Source organism: Drosophila navojoa, chromosome 3 (assembly GCF_054131105.1).
Source record: "Drosophila navojoa isolate 15081-1374.11 chromosome 3, UAZ_NAV_1.0, whole genome shotgun sequence".
Classification (NCBI taxonomy): Eukaryota; Metazoa; Arthropoda; class Insecta; order Diptera; family Drosophilidae; genus Drosophila; species Drosophila navojoa.
In genome coordinates, this window is record NC_142891.1 from 24,938,606 (window position 1) to 24,956,841 (window position 18,236).

General features: G+C 36.1%; 2 protein-coding genes across 4 annotated transcripts in view; one reads left to right on the forward strand and one right to left on the reverse strand.

Moving 5' to 3' along the window:
- numb (NUMB endocytic adaptor protein) overlaps nt 1-18,236 on the forward strand; it is a 187,242-nt gene that overhangs the window by 68,346 nt on the left and 100,660 nt on the right. The gene's annotated exons all lie outside the window — the stretch shown is intronic.
- The window catches only part of osp (myosin phosphatase Rho interacting protein outspread), a 95,692-nt gene that overhangs the window by 34,408 nt on the left and 43,048 nt on the right, over nt 1-18,236 (reverse strand). For 2 of the 3 annotated variants that reach the window (XM_030385314.2, XM_030385310.2), the window contains exons 2-3: nt 5,709-5,729; nt 3,918-3,998 (exon numbers count right to left, since the gene is read on the reverse strand). In XM_030385314.2, the coding sequence (XP_030241174.1) occupies nt 3,918-3,998; nt 5,709-5,729 (102 nt within the window). The remainder of the gene's footprint in view (nt 1-3,917; nt 3,999-5,708; nt 5,730-18,236) is intronic. The other variant, XM_030385312.2, reaches the window with a different exon arrangement.

Here is an 18,236-nt window from a genome sequence, read left to right on the forward strand (position 1 = left end):
TTATACCCTGAACCCATTGAAAATGGGAAATTAGGGTATAATGTTTTTGTGTAAAAGTATGTAACAGGCAGAAGGAATCATCGCAGACCCCACAAAGTATATATATTCTTGATCAGCACGATGAGCTGAGTCGATATAGCCCTGTCCGTCTGTCCGTCCGTCCGTCCGTCCGTCCGTCCGTCCGTCTGTCCGTATGAACGCCGAGATCTCAGAAGATATAAAAGCTAGAGAGCTGAAATTTTTTGTGCATACTCGTGTATACCATACGCAGTACGAGTTTGCTTTATTTTTTCGATAACTCATCCGATAACTTTTTTATCGAGAATAATCGAAAAATTGATTTTGTTTTTTGAGCCTCATTGGAATACTATTAGACATAGAGACTTCAGATTTATTGTGTATATATATATGATGAATACAAACATTTTGTAATCAACAGATTTTGGATACCACGACCCCTCCGCCCCCAATTTGCAAAAAACGTATTTCAAGTACTAGAGACTTGTGCTTTAGAATGTACACACATTTTGACCATATGATTACGCTCTGAAAATTTCATTAAGATTGCATGTCTACAAAAAAAGTTATTTATCAAATAAATTCTTATACCATTGCCCACACTGCAGCGCAGCCCAAGCGCAGTCGCTGCTTACTGCGCAGTTAGCAGAGCGCGGGCGCGTGAGGGTGGATGCATGTGTCTGTATGTGTGCGTGCATAAAAGAAGTGCAGAATGATAAGAATATCAGCTTGGAGGGTTCAGGGTATCTCCTAGTCGAGCAGTCTCGACTAGAGTCTTCTTACTTGTTTAGTATACAAGACTCTAAGATATATTTCAGAATAAAAAATATTGAAATTTAATATATTTATTCTTTACTTTTATTGCACCCATTTCCAATTATGTTCGTCCCGAATTTAAAAATAAAAATAAAATCAAATAAAAAGTTGCATACATGTTTTTGAAAGTCTATTCAGTCTATTTGAGAATTGTAAGGATATAAAATAATTTACGAAGAATTTTTGGACTAAACATGATGCATAAAGTACAAAAACAAATAAATACCCTTTGATAATTTTCGGTTCTTTATTATATCCTGAACTCATTGAAGTTTAGGCTAGTGAAAATAGATGTAAATGAAAGAAGTAAGCGTGACAGATTCAAAGATCGATAATTGACACACAAATTATATATCTGAAAAATGCTGTATGCAAAAGATGCACATTCCAGTTATAGCAGTTCATTTATTATTTTCAGCTGGAATCAGTTTTCCATATTCAAATAAAAAAGTCAAATAGAAAAAAAAAAAAAAATTATTTTAGAATAATAATTCTAAAGCATTTAATACATTTTCTGTTCCAAATTCATTTTCTATTGATATTTAATTAAATGGCCTAAACGCCGTTCGGGTTTTGAACTCGAAAATCTAATTATTTTTTGCCACCAAAGAGAAAGCCCTGGGCATATTGAACAAGTTTTCAAACAAATAGCTGCTGGCCTTTGCAAAAAAAAAAAAATAAAAAATTTTCAGCTCTGTTCAGGTTTGAGGTGCGGGCACATTGACTGAATAAATAATATCCAAAAGAGTTGGTGCTGCCCAGGCTGGTGCTACAAACAAATTGGCTGCACCTACAGCTGTAAACTGTAAACGGTGAACTGCGAAATGCTATAATTGCTCCAATGCAGACGGCAAATTATGGCTCGAAGGGTTTGGCGAATAGATCAAGAAATGGATCAACAAAGGCAAACATAACCAACTCTAGTAGGTCACCCAGAGCTGGCAGCTATACTCATAAGAGAGAGAAAGAGAGAGAGAGAGAGAAAGAGAGGGGTCTAGAAAATGGGAGAGATACATTCGATTCCTTCACAACACCTGACCGTACGAACGGAGTTGCTGTTTGAATTTCTCAAATAATTTCACTGCTCACATGAAAATTTATAGCCACACCCCTCGAAATCACATGTTTGTCGTTGACTATGAGAGAAAGAGAGAGTCAGGCAGGCAGAGAGAGATAGAGAGAGACAGAGGCACACATCCGGTTGATACGCTGGATGTGAATCTATGCAGCAATTGTTAATTAAATACCTGTCCAGCCATTAAAAAACATACGTAAATTTATGTTGTTAACAAGGAAATGCGCAATGCGCATGAACACACTTTTATTATTATCATCATCGTCGTCGTCGTCGTCGTTGTTGTCGACGTTGACGTTGCTTTGGCCTCAGTGGACACTTGTCCATTTCTAGAAAGCCCCCACTAGTTCTCTGCCCGCTGCCCGCTGCCCCCGTTGTTCCCGCTGTTCGTCTTCAAACCGGCAACTCCGGCCCCGGCCAGGCATTTGCATACAAGTATTTCGCAGCCTTAACGATGCGCTGAGTGCCGTCACGTCGCTACGTCATTCGCTAATTGGTCGAGATACGAATCGGCTGGAGAGGAATAGGCGTTGCCTGGTCCAGACCAGCAGCTGCTGCCGTTGCTATTGCTGCAGCAGTTACAGTGCCGGGTAGCGGGTCCTGGGCTTTGGCTGCCAGTGTCAGGGCCACTGGCACTTTCTTTAATCGACCGGGCTCCGTGCTGTCAAATATTCGCTCAAGTGCTTTTGTCTTTTGCAAGGCAAACAATTTGCTCTATGCAACTTTTGCTGCACGATTGACAATTGGAAATTTGGGAAAGTGAGCTGACCATCAATCAGTTGCATATATTTGTGCTCTCGAGTCTAGTTCAAGGATTTCATTGAAGGCAATTTGATTGACAAAATAATGGAATGTTTAGATTTTGGGTATTTATATGAATTTTCTACTCTTTCGCAAACAGAATATTTTCTTGAGTTGAGAAGAATAGAAGCTTTATAAGAAGAAACCCTTTCAAAGTGATCTGAGCCGAAGCAGGAGCTGCTATCTTGTCTTTATATACTAAAATCTCGGACTATTAAATTATTCTTTATTTATTTATTTAAAGTTATATAGTATTCTTTTTAATATACATTTAGAAAACAAGGTAATCCAAGGTAATAGTTATACTGTTTAAAAATGCAGCAAATATATAAAGGCAAATGTTGTAGTTCCCTGGCTCCAACTGGAACATAGAACAAAAGAGAATAGAATCAATCAATGACCACTCCATGCCCAAGTCTTCTAATGATCATAAGCGAATGGGATTTGAGGGTGAAATCGTTGTGGAAGAGGAACTAAGTGTATGGTAATATCAGAGAGGCGCTGCGAGAGATAAGAGTTACATTAAGTATATGAAAAGAGATGAGAAATACCGATTTTCTGCGTTCCGAGAGTGTTTTATTTATAGAAAGTGAAATGTAGACTTAAATGTCTACTGGGAATGCAACATTATCTGGTTGCTTAAGACAACTGTTAAGAAATTCCAATTTAGAATTTAACAATTGAGCAATTAAGTATCCTTTCTGACTTCATGGCAAAAAAAAAAGGGTTTTGAAAACTATGTTTTCTTCTCAGCTTGCATAGTAATATTATTTATTTATTTATTTATTTTTTTTTTCAATATTACCTAGACATGTAGAAGCTGGCTTGCTAAATCAATGCTGTCATTAAGTTTCATAATAAACGCGATTATTTTTGTTTAAGAGAGCTAAGTTACTAATAGCCTTATAAAAATTTACAGATATGCGGCAGCCATTGAAGTCGAAAAAAAATATAATAAAATAAAAGATATATATACACATGTATAAACATATATACTCAATTCTCAATAGAAGTTTCGTGATCAAATAAACATTTTTAATAGCCCTTAACGGGGCTTAAAACGTTCAATACGCAGAAGCTATCACATTGTTCTCTTCTGTCATAAAATATTCATTTTCTAGACATCAGCAGACTTGCAAATTAATTTATTGTCTCTCACAATGAGTGTGTTCTTAGGTAATCAGCACTATAGTCAATCTTAACTCACCTTAGTTCTATACAATGGATTCGAGAAGTCCCAATCCGGTGCCACAAACAAGTAGCCGCATTTGGACACCTTGCGTGATGCCTGAAAACGGAAACAAATTAGCATTAGTAATAAAATACAATAATGAACAAATAATAAATTAATTTGTTGACTAAGGCAACTGGAATTAGGAATACAAATTACACGAAAAGTGATTCACAATAATGTCAAACATGCTAAAAAACCAAAAAAGAAACATTGTGAACTTGATGATCTTATTGTTCACTGAACTCCCCGATCGTCTATTACTATTCAACTCGAATATTGTACAATTCTATGACGAATGCCAATAAAATGCTCCAGCGTTAATTATGTGTGAAGTGTTTCAGCATTTCGGGGCTCAGGCAAATATCATTTAAGGCCCACACGCTTAACGTATTTATGACAAATAGTTAAAAGATCTTATAGCTCGCCGCCTTTGCTTGGAGTGGAGCTCTGCTAGCAGCTCTCTTGGTAATTTGCACGCGTCGCCCCACAAACAATAAACGAGAATTACTTTGCCCTATCACTGATCGCTTGTCGCGCCAGTCGTAGTCTTATGCAGGGTCACCAGGTAAAACCCTTGATAGTATTGTCAGCTCAAACGGTCGAGGTGACATAGAAGGGTATGCCGAGATTTGGGTCACTTTTAGTTAACTTCTTTAGCCGAGTCGATATTCAAGTTGAGTGAATATGCGTAAGAAAATATAAGAAATATGAGATAATTGATTTACTTATCAAAAGAAATTTGTAATCAATATATGAATTATTATCTTAGAGAGGAATAAGATTTTCTTATAATAATAATAAATAAAAATGCAACTAATTTAGTAAATAATATATGATTACATCCTCTTAGATTGGGTTTCATTATAATAAGGTAAGAATATAAAATAAATGTGATCAAAAGAAAGTAATTGTTTACTTTTATATGAAATACAAATTACAATAAAAAATAAATATGATAAAATAAAATATGGATGTATCATTAAGGAAATAGATGGGTGTCTTTATGATAAAAGAAATATATAAATATTATTAAACTAGCATGGATATAAATATTTAAAATGCAATTCAGTATATTAAATAATTCATTTTTATGAAATACTCATATTTTTAAATCAAAATATCAACAACGTGTGTTTTCCATTTTTAACTAAATTTGCAATTGTTAAATTTCAATTGTCAAATTTCAATAGTTGCCATATTTTCTGAAGCGTAATTAACCTACTTCCTTTGTGTTATAGACAATAACAAATGTTTTGTTCTATATTGTTATGCTTAATATAGAGCATATTTAATAATAGTGTATTATGTCATAAAAATTCATTGTTAAGGAAACATTTTTTTTTTTGTCCTTTTATATTCTGATAATGTCTTATTATCATATTCAATTGTAATACATTTCTTTTCGTCATTCAAAAGAAATTACGTTGAGTACTGAGTACTTATATAAATTAAGACTGTTCCAGTTTAATTTTAAATTTAATTCTTTTAGCTTTTTTTCAAATTTACAATTTAAGAGCAATCTCAAATCTTTGGAATTAATAGCAATTAATTTATTTCATTTATGAGGCGACAATAATTTCAATAAATACAATATATATTTATTTGTACAAGTTTAACATTTATTATAATATTAGGCAATAAGTAAACTTATAAGTTTAATTAGTGATAAATAAAAATGTCTATAATAAAAAATTTCAAAAATGATTGAATTCACTGAAAACAACAAACATCAATAACCACGAATAGCTTAAATATAGTACTTACACAGTCAGCCAGAGACGCGAACTGTTGCGCAAGCGTGCAGATACAGATATAGAATGCATTCGATTAGTATTAGAGTATATACACATGTATATATGTAAATATATAATGATGTATATATGTATGTATTAATAGGAAGGTTGGTCGTGTGTAATCATGATGCATGACATTAAGCCAACCGAGCGATGACATTCAAGTGTCGAGCGCTGTGAGATGAGTAAAACCAGCTAAACAAAAAAAGATTTTCAATTGCGGCCAACTTGTTTTCGATTAATTTGATAACGAGCCAGAGCTTTGACTGCAGCTACAGCTTCAGCTTTGTTTTTTTTCTGTGCGACTGCAAAATGTCAAATCAAAAACGAAAATCACGTTTTCGTTTTAAAGTCGGCCTAGTCATTAACGGAGATTCGGCTCTGCTCATAAATTCGAGGTGTTGCTGAAAAATTTCACTTTTCCATGTGCGACGCAGCAGCTGCGGCTAATGCCGATTGAAAAATAAACAATTTGCGGCACACACACAAACACACACTATACACACATATACATATACACACACATAAGTGTATATATATGTGGCTTATATATTTACACATATGATTTGGCTCTGCGAGCGACTCACGAGAGGCTCACGCACACGTGAACGTGTCCAACTCCAAATCAAATCTATGGCCAAACTTGCGACTTGCTTGTGGAAAGTTGTTTGCTTTTGTTGTTGTAAAGTTGTTGTTGTTGTTGCTGCTGTTGTCTCTTTTAACTCAATTTGAGTCTGGAATTGTTGTTTGCTTGCCAGCTTTGTTTGTTTATATCTGTGTGTATTTTCAATGTTGTTAAGCTTCAAGCCAACCCAAGCCAGGCAGCGACAACACCGACAACAACAACAGCAAAGACTTAATCATTATTAACCGCAAATACCGCAGAAGCAACAAGTTTGATCAACCTCTTACATCTGTATATACCTACATACATAACTATATACACTGCCAATAATACATACACATCGAGTATAGCAAATGAAGTCTTCAGGGCGCCTGCTGATACAAACAAATTTTTGTGTTTGTATCGCATTTTTCTAAGCACTCGTAATACATGGAATTCGAATTGCAAATATTTCAGTGGTGGGCTATTAAATAAAAATATTTCAATAATTATATACATATAGTATTTATGCATTATAGTTTTATTTTTGGTCAAGCTGATAAAAATCGTTTCACTCTAGCTTAAATGGCTTCGAACGTAATCGAAGAAAGTGAATGTGGGCAATAAACTGATAACACGCAGTGTACATAAATTCATTAGTTATTACTTGAATGATTTATTGGAATTTCATAAATATTCCTTAACATTCCTTTTACTTAATGTTCAATTGCTAAATGAATCGAGTACAAGGTATTAATACACAAAAATACAATTTAAGGCAAAGTAAATAAACATTTATTCACTTTCTGTTTCCTTTCGTCTGCTTGCATTTACTTATGAAGTGAAAATTTTTACCGATCAGTCTTAATACTATCAATGTAATTGAAATCTCAACTTGATATCGATAAGCTGTCATTTGTCGATGGGAAAACGTTAACTATTTTCATATCAGAAAAGCGTTTATGCATTCATTACAATTACGTTACAAGTGGAGCCCCTTCAATGTGGCAATAAGTGAGTCGCGACATGGTCGCACGATGCGAGCACAAATTGATGCATGAATGAAACTTTTCGATTTCGGAATCGAATATTTCGCTGCACGTGTGGTCGTCAGGTCTGGCAACTGATGATAAAAAAATGTAAAAATTACAAAAAAAAAAAAAAACAGCCTTATAATTAATGTGCGAGAACAACTTTCCAACGACGATCAATGACGGGGCAGCCGTTGTGGCTGCGATCGTCATCTCCGGCATGAAGCCGACCATGACTCGAAATAAAAATGAAAGTGCTCGACCCGCCAGCTGTTGATCAAGGGCCACTGTCGGTTATTAGCCGCGATTTAACCAATGCCAGCTAATCTGGCCACATTCATAAGTACCACACACATGTAACCCGAACCGAGCCGAGCCGAACCGTCTGCATGCGCGGCTATGATGCCATATGATTAATAAGTTTCGCACGCTTACTTATCGAGCGCCCCGCCGCGCCACGTAGAAAGTGGTATCTTGGACAAATCTTGAAAGAGACAAAACGCTCCGCCGACCAAAACAAACAGGTTGATCGACATCATTTTCGTCGAGGTCGCCCTCCGCGTGCTGCATCAGAATTACGCATTTTCGCTGCACATCAATATTTATTTTGTACGCCCTGAGCAAATTGGAAATGGGGAAAATCAGGGGATTAAATGACAAGCAAGATGTCAACGTGTATGGCCATATATTCCTAATCAGCATTTTGTTAATCTAAAAGTAATTAGGTGCTCCCAGATGCTTGAAATTCACAGCGTGATAGTGCATTTAAAAAATAATAATCGATTATCGATAAGCTATTATCGATATCTCTCTTACTTTAACAACTTCAATGGTATTTCATTTACTTATGCAACAGGTGAGAAGTAGTATCATAGATCAAAATTATTTATATATATATACATATGTGTATATACATAATTGAAGGTTGATTCCCCAATTACTCAGATTTAATAGTCAGAGAAAAGAAAACAACTTTTATGTCTCGATAGTTAATATAACTTTAAGAAACTATTTTAGTCTAAATTTAAAGAACTTTAAAAACTCATAAGTAAAACTTAGTATGAATGGAATTATATTTAAAAAAATATAAAATCATTAATAAACGATAACGAAAATTAAGTTAAATTTATTTAGTTAAAAAAAATTAAATAATTAGCTAATATAATATGACATAATAGAAGAATATTGCTGTAAACCGATAATCCATAATATCCAACAACACAATATTAAATAAAATTTATGTACATTTCTCAAATACCTACTGCAATAAATTGAAAATTTATTTAGAGCTGAAAAATATTTATACAAAATAATCTGTACTTGATTTTTTTCCAGAAAACCGAAACAAAGACACAATATAAAACATAATTTATATAATATTATATTTACATATCGATTGAGATATGATTTTTTTTTTTTTTTTTGCAATTAATTTTTCACATATTACGTTTACCAAGTAAAAGGGAGAAAGTAGTTCAATTTAAATATGAATATATGAATTAAATTAAACTAGCGATTATAAACGTCGCATTAGTCTCACACTCTCGCAGGCAGCTGTCAGCTATACCCGACTGCAGTTTCAAGGGTATTCGAATCGAAAGCTCAAAAGAAATCGAAAGCGAATGGGAATTGGAATGGGAATGGGAATGCGAGCCAAACATCAAGTGCAACAATCGAATGAGCCGATGAGCAGCGATCGCGGCAAGTGCATGCCAGCATGCCAGATGGAGGCCCCATGGAGGAAGATGGAGATGCCGGAGAGCGCCAAAGAGCGCTGGGGCGTGGAAGTTGGCTGTGAATATACTACAGTGGAAGTGGCAAAGTAATGGCACGCCATGGCACCGACTACACTGCACGGCAAGGCACGAAACAGCACGATACGGCACGGCACGGCACGACACGACACGACACGGCTAGTCGCATTGAATGCATCGAGTGACCAACATCAGAGGCGAAATGAAAGCGAATGTCGTCGATGCAATGCGCTCGCTCTCTGTGGTCGTTGCCCCGCAGAGCGCATTACGGTTCAAGCTCCATTAAAGAAATATATATAAAATGCAGAGAGCCTTGCCTTGCGTTGCCTTATACCCCAGGCGGTGCGTGGCGCTGCAGATCGTTTGTCTGATGCCGATGCGGATCGATGGCCCAGCTAACCGATTTATAAATCGCTTGACCAGTTTTTCTGGGCCCTCTGCCCAGAATATTATTGTCCCTCGACAGCGTGCACTTGCTGCAACTTTTCGGCGCTTTTTGTGTTATCTTTCAACGCATTGTCCCATCGCACTGGGCGTGCCCATTGTGTAACAGGCGAAACAAGACAACAACAGCAAAGGCAACGACAGCGGCAACAAAAAACATGACTTTAGCCACCATCAACAACAACAACAACAACAACAACTCTGGCAGCTCAGGTCGCATAGCATTTTCACTTTCGTTGAGCATTGCGCAGCAACTGCATCTGCCCGACAGCGAGATGAGGCAACCGCCAGATGTTGTGCTATTATCGTAAAGCTCGTCATGGCAAAAGGGTGCTTGGCACAGGGCTGCAGAGATGCGGTTAGCCTCTATAGACATGCCTGCAACTCCTCGCCATCAACAGAGATCTATTCTCCACACTGACTCCATTGTAATTCACTTCTAAGCTTCCACACTCCCAAAGCCAACACAAAGGCGAAAATAATTGAAACTTTACTTTTGACTTTAGATTCCCCTGAAAATTGTTAACTATACAAAGCTGGCCACACACAAAGGATGGAAAATGCGTTCGGTATTGTCTGAGCTATTACAATAGAAGAGTTGTCAAAAATTGATTTTCTAATGGAAATTGTGGAGTCGGCCAGACAATGATAATAAAAACAATGGCCAAAACATATAAAAACAAGTAAGAAGACTCTAGTCGAGACTGCTCGACTAGGAGATACCCTGAACCCTCCAAGCTGATATTCTTATCATTCTGCACTTCTTTTATGCACGCACACATACATACACATGCATCCACCCTCACGCGCCTGCGCTCGGCTAACTGCGCAGTAAGCAGCGACTGCGCTTGGGCTGCGCTGCAGTGTGGGCAATGGTATAAGAATTTATTTGATAAATAACTTTTTTTGTAGACATGCAATCTTAATGAAATTTTCAGAGCGTAATCATATGGTCAAAATGTGTGTACATTCTAAAGCACAAGTCTCTAGTACTTGAAATACGTTTTTTGCAAATTGGTGGCGAAGGGGGCGTGGTATCTAAAATCTGTTGATTACAAAATTTTTGTATTCATCATATATATATACACAGTAAATCTGAAGTCTCTACGTATAATAGTATTCCAATGAGGCTCAAAAAACAAAATCAATTTTTCGATTATTCTCGATAAAAAAGTTATCGGATGAGGTATCGAAAAAATAAAGCAAACTCGTACTGCGTATGGTATACACGAGTATGCATAAAAAATTTCAGCTCTCTAGCTCTTATATCTTCTGAGATCTCGGCGTTCATACGGACGGACGGACGGACGGACGGACGGACGGACGGACGGACGGACGGACAGACGGACAGGGCTATATCGACTCAGCTCATCGTGCTGATCAAGAATATATATACTTTGTGGGGTCTGCGATGATTCCTTCTGCCTGTTACATACTTTTACACAAAAACATTATACCCTGATTTCCCATTTTCAATGGGTTCAGGGTATAAAAAAAAAAAACAGACAGCATTTCACACTTGACGAAATACGAGAGAGCAATAGAGAGCCAAAACTGTTTGAATCGGGCTCGAGGTGTTTTTTTCTGAAGTTTATAGGTTTTATAGGTAGCTCAATGCGTATAGCTATTGTACAATCATGATTGTTGTTTTTTGTTGCTGTTGCTGTTGCTGTAGTTGTTGTTGTTGCGGTTATTGTCTGTCGCTGTCGTCTCTTCATTTATGCCATTTGAAAGTTGGCATTTGGAATCGACGTTTTGGCTGCTGGCTGGCTGGCTGGTTGGCGGGAAAATCGTGCACATGAGCCTTGGCAAGTAAAAGTAAAAATCACCTCAACTGTTTTATTGTTTGACTGGTTGGATTGTTTCTCTGAATTTGGGCGCCACATGTGTTTTGTGTCTTGTGTTTGCATTTGATTTTTATTTTCAAGAGACCCACGTGAGCTGAAGCTAAGCAGTTCGAGACGGCGAAGGCGAGGGCGACGAAGTCAAAGACTCTTTTGGTTTTTGGCGTTTTGCCTCTTGGAATAGATAGATAGGCATCGCAGGTCGTGCCTGGCAACGACGATGACGACGACGACGACGACGGGCGACTCATACAGCCATACATATTACAATTCATTTAGAAATGCATTTAAAAATACATAAAATACTTTGGCAGCGCTGAGCTCCAAGTGCACAAAACGAAAGTGAATAAAATTCGAACTGCAAACTGCAAAATGCAAAATGAAAAGGAAAGTTCGCAATCGCCAAGTGTGACCAAGTTGGCAAATGGATTCCCATTTGGCCAGGCAGTTACTAACATTACAAATTTATTATCATTGATTAGGCTCAGTGAGGCGTGAGTAATGTGAAATTCAAGGGAAATGAAACTGCTTGATAAAAGGTTCAGTCAGCTAAATAAACGGCCACACTCAATGTTTTTAGAGAATGTTGGAATTTCACTTAAATGGATATTCATTTGAATATTGAAATTTCATTTAATCTCATTGCTAATGTCACATGGCTAAGAATTGTAGAATACTTAAACGTTTCTAGAATTAGAATTTAGACTTGCCGTGAAATTTTTAAGCAAATGTTAAGGCTAATAAAAAATGGTAAACGTTCTTATCAATATGTATTTAATCTATTGGCTTATAAATTCAACGGTCACACCTTTGTTTTTTAGTTCTATTGGAGTTTTTCCTAATTAAGGCTTCGGCATGATCATTCATACTAACGTCTTACGCCTATATTTAATTCGTATATTTGCTTGTTGCTTGCTGAGATTTTGTGCTAAATATACGGTCACACTAAACAAGTGAAGTCTTTCAATGCTCCTTTAAGATCATGTATTATACTCTGAATCATTCACAAACTGCATTCATTTGACGTTTTTGGTAGCTAATCTCGCTGCAGATATGGTCACATTGCACCTGTTTAGTTTTGTTCAGGCATTCCCGAACTTTTTACGCTTGCGTGACACATCGAAACACGATCATTCACATAACTGCTTTCTGTTTAAAATCAATCTGAATTAATGCGATTTGCTTTGTTCGTAAATCAATCAGCATTTTTAATGGCTGTTGCACAACGTTTATCTGCAAAAGGACCACCCGCAACAAAAAAAGTGGTAAGGCAGTGCAAATTAATCATGTTTACTTCGAAACAGTCAAAAGGCAACGGACAACGGACAACAGGCAGCAGACAACAAGACGTCATACAATCAAAGTCCGTAAATAAGCAACAAAATTGTTGCTTGCCCTTGTGTGTCAAATCCATCATTAAATGTCAACGCTTCGGGGGGCCTCATGCGAAAGTTGGATGAGTTTTGGAAAACGGAAAATCGAGTTGGTTCATCGAGAAAGGTCAACAACTCGTTGCCAATTAACTAACACATAACGAGCCGGCCAACGAGCCCAGGCAATAGTTTGGAAACAGTGCAAGGCAAATTGCTGCTAAACAGAGAAACATTATTTTTAGCCTAAAACCTATTTCAACTCCAACAGAGAAAAGGAAATGGTAATGATTTCTGTTTGTGCTCAAAAAATATGAAATATGGCTGCTTAACTGTAGGCTCGTACCGCATTTATTTATAAATATTTAGGCGCTGTTATCATCTTCTCGAATCTACCTTGTGACGTCTTTGCTAAGCACACATGATTAAGCAGATAGCATGACCAGTGCAGAGGAAAAGTTTAAGAGTCAAAAAGTACATAGAGTCACGCAACAGGCAATGTGAAAATGAATTGGGGGTTGGGCAACGCGATACCCATCTTTAAGTGAATTTCTGCCTTTTTCATGGAAATAATTTTTTTTATTTACATAACTTACTTAAAGTTAAAACTAAATATAGGAACATGCAAAAAATATATACATGTTTTAAATTAATATGATTAAAATATGTTATTATTTTTTATGTTTATAAAATAAATTTTTTTTTGGGCAAAGAAATGGGTCTGCATTTTTAGAGGTATCTTATTAGATTCAAGTCTTCAAAAACTTTGGTTAAAACTCCTTATAAAGTAATTTAATTTAATCCTGTAAGGCTTTAATTGCAAATGCATTTATGAATAAGGATATTACTATAAATAAAAATGTTTTAATATAGTGGTAGATCTATCTTTATAGATATACAAAAAAAGGTTCCCATGTCTTACTAAGAATATTTATTAATTAGAAATCTATGAATTGATAAAAAGTTTTTATCAATTTTTTGAGAATAATAGATATGATTATTAAATTTTGTGATATTTTTAAATATATTTAATAAATATTTTGATAGTTAATTAATATTCATCATGTATCCTATATCAATTTATATTAAAATTAAAATAAAAAATAATTTTCAAAAAATAATAATATATATTAATCATATTTATTATATGATAAATAAATTAATTTAGATAATGAGAGTTATTATTTAATAATTTTAACTTAAACTTCTTCGTACTCATACCCGACGTACACTTGAGCAAAACTTGGTATACCCTCTTCTATTTTGGCATTTGCAATGGGTATCGAAATAATTGCGCGACAGCATAAATTTTCGCCAGACAGTCAAAGGCATAGCTACTTTCGTTTTCAACGTAAGGACGGAGCAGGAAAAGCGGCTAAACTGCGTTCGTACGACAATCGAGAAATGGCAACGAACCTTCGATAGGCAAAGTCAAGTCTTGCACATAAATTTCGCAGCCATCGATCTGTGGCAAGGGGGCGGAACGGGGCCGAGCCACAGGGGCCACAGTCGGGCACTCAAATGCATTGCGCTCGCTGCGATGAAGATCAATGATTATCAACGTCAGCTGCAGCTGCAACTGCCTTGTTGACACTAAGTGAAAGTGAACATGATGGGACCACGTCGCCGATGTCGATGTCGATGTTGATGTCGGCATCATCGTCATCGTCATCGTCATCGTCATCGCCATCGTCAACGTCATTGTCATCGTCATCGTCATCGTTGTCGTTGTCGATTCATGATCGTTTAATGCTTCGAGGAGTTTCAAAGTCTTAAATCACAGTACAAGCATTTAGTGTGGCACCGCGACTGCAAGTCCATCCCAGTTGAAACTGCTTTTGTCTATTTCTTCAAGCTATTTGTATGCATTTTTTAGCTTTACTTAATTTTATTACTCTTGAGTAAGTTTTCCATGTTACTTTCAGTTGTTGCCTGTCCGAATCTATGCAGCTTAACTAACTTATCTATTACCAAATACCAAGCTATCGCCTCTTCGTCCGTCCTTGGCACGAATTGGAGCTACTTAGAGATAGTAAGTAGTATCGCTTGGGCCGACATAGATAAGCATTATGAATGGAATTATTGCCGGACAAAGGTAGCTTACCTGCAAGAGAGAAAAGAAGAAGAAAACAACAAAATTAGTTGCAAGCCTTAATGAATGAATGGAGAGTACGAGTAGCGTTGGAAATAGGCGGCCAATGGATCGGATCGTCCGACCATATTGAAAAACTGGCACAAATGTCTTTATTCGAAGCACAACCCAAAAAGGTTCGTTTCGGCCGCCTAATACCCGCACAAACGAGGGCCCCGTTTGGCTGGCTTCGTTGTTGTTGTTGTTGTTGTAATTACAAAATTGGCTGCCGCTGCCACGAACGAAAGCTAAGCCGGCCGCCATTCTTACAATTTTTATGAATGAAACCAAATGCACAAGTCGGCCCAGAGTCTATTTATGGATGCGGCATGACTATATCGGTTCGTATAGGATTTCACATTTCATTCACTGTAAAATCGATTGATCAATTAGTGAGAATCGAAAAGTGGAACAACGCTCACTCACTCACTCGCTCGCTCGCTCGTCCGCTCAGTGTCTCAGTCGCCCGTTTGGCTACCATGACTGCAACTTTATATACCAAGCCGCGTCTCGGATCATGTCGAAATAATTGCTTCAAAAAGGCCTCACAAACTTTAAGTGCACTCATAATCATAAAAATATGCCTTTTGAACTCTATTCTTTGCCAAGATTGAGGGGCACACGAGGAACCAAGAGAGAGAGCGAGAAAGAGAGAGAGAGAGCAAATGACAGTCATAATCACGAACAGGTCGCCAATCTGGCCAGAGCTGTAACATTACCTGTTCTGGACGCAATCGTAGCGATTGTGAAACAAGAGTTTGCTCAATGACTTAAATGCGAATTAGCCAGAACTATGTTAACGACAAATATTAAACTTGATTAACAAATTGGAATCAAGTTAGGCAGTGTTTACAGCGCAAGGCTTTCATAATCATAGATACGCCTGCACAGCGGAATCTGTGTAAATATCATAAGGCTTACTATTTAAAAAGTTTTTCAACCCATTAAATTCGCTTTTTGTTTTACCATATTTTTTTTTTTTTTGTTTTAACAATTTTATTTTTTTGTTAAATAATTTTTTTTTTTATAATATTGAATATTTTCAATTTATATTGCAACTTTTTGTGATTTATTATATATCACATTTATTTATATTTAATTTTTTTTTATTTTCACTTATAGTTGTATTTTTGTCATAAATTAATTTTTTTGTATTGTGACTTATTATATATCACATTTATTTATATTTTTGACTTTTTATTTTCACTTACATATATTTGTATTTTTGCAATTTATTAATTTTTTTCCAGTATTCCACCCAAATAAATGATTCGAATCCTTAAATGGCGTTTCCACTTGTTTTCTCATCTACAGATTATTTTCTCAGTACTGATTGAAAAAAAAAAAAGTATAAATTTCGGGATTCTCAACAATATTCTCTGCTGTAGATGACAACTTGACTTTAATACTTCCAAAAGAAAACATTTTTCTAATTCTAACCCAAATTCCAATTTCGTATAAGAGCATTACATTTTGTTCGAGGTTTGTGTAAGTTCAATCATTGAAGCCGACAACGATAAGACTTTCGACACTCAACTAAATAAAAAGTTGAGCTGATTGAACATCTAATGTAAGTTCGTATTCTTATAGTTTGGTATTAGCTAAACGTGTGAGGTAAGCCTAATCTGTCGAAGACTTTATTCAAAATAAAACTCGATTCTTTTCCATATTCATGATGATTAATATAAAACCGTTCCATAACGTTATCATTGACTAGTCAGGGTTGCACGCAATTGCAATTCGGTGATAACAGGGTATCAAGAGTCGTTAAAAGCTTGCCAGACTTCCGTCATTTGCATACATGAAACATACAACATGACAGTTGACTTCTGTCAGCGATATGCCATAGAACCTACCACTGTCGAAACAAATGCCAGCACCAGAGATCACATCCGAAACGACAACAACAACATACACATATGCAAATATGTAAGTGTGCATGTGTGTGTGTGTGTGTGTGTGTGTGTGTGTGTGTGTGTGTGTGTGTACGTGCGGCCACGCAAAATGTGCGAGATCAACAGGATTAGAACATGTCCCAGGTTGGGTTCGAGGCGCGGAACATGAAACGTTTATCGCTAGAATGAAAAAAAAACGTAAATAAACTTCACTTGAGCTTGAAGCTTGAAGCTCTGCGCAGACAGCAGGAAACCGTTAAGTGTTACAATAGCTGATTTTGCTTTTATGCCATAATGATTTTAAGCGTCTACTAAAGATGATGATGATCGTCATCTCATGCCCAACCGGTCGATCGCCCGACTGCTCATGCAGGGGATGCAGCTTCATATGGCTGCTCTCGGCGTGCTAAACTTCTGCTCCATTGTCAATTAACGAATCTGTCAAAAACCAGCGCAAAATCCATTAACGACTAAAGTCAAATGAAATTCAATATGGTACACACCTATTGGAGGATATATGGAGTGAATTGAGTGGATCAGAAGAGTAAGCGACTAGCAGATACTCTTCAGAGTTTGCTTATGCAATAGCAGTTCAGTTGAGCTGGATAGAGTCAGATATGATATTTTAATAAGATGATGACAACAAATCTAGAGTGGCTTGAGTCTTCAAGAGAAGTTTTTAAACAAATAGCTGTTACTTTTAAAATTCATGATAGAACATGTCTGAGAATGAGATATTTTCGAAAGATATTTAAGGTGAATTAAGTGATAGGGCACCCTCTCCTAAGATACTCTATAGACACTTAAATAGATAAGATGAGTGACTCAAGCGACCTTCATAAACTATTATTTATATATTATTTATTGAGGTAACTAATCAAAATTTTAGCTGGCCAGAGTTACATATGTTGAGAGAAATCATTTTCAACAGTTTAAGAAAAAGCTCTTTGATAATGAGGAATATTTGATATTGCAAGTGTTTTGGGTTTTTCTTTTATAATATCTATAACATATCTTATTATCTTTTTCTCAATTTTTTCATTTAAACACAACTCTTTTTGATTTGCAACATAGAGAGTATATAAAAGGCGTAAACAATTTTACATTTTCGACAAAAATGAGCTTGAGATTTATTGAAAGTTAAGCAATTGTTTTGCAGGTATATTTCGCACCTACATACGAAACTTTATTTGCGCATATTTTACATAAATTAACTTAAAATTCAACTTCCTAACTATTATGATTAAAGTCAGTGGCTTATTAATAATCTCTCACAGCGTCAGCCAGACAGAAAATCAACAAATAATTTCCTATGCCCATTTTTAGAAGCATATTAACATAAATATGTATTTGTTGCTGTTCATATTTTAAGTTCCTATAAAAAAATGTATAAAAATTTATTTATATATAAAGTATGAATAATATT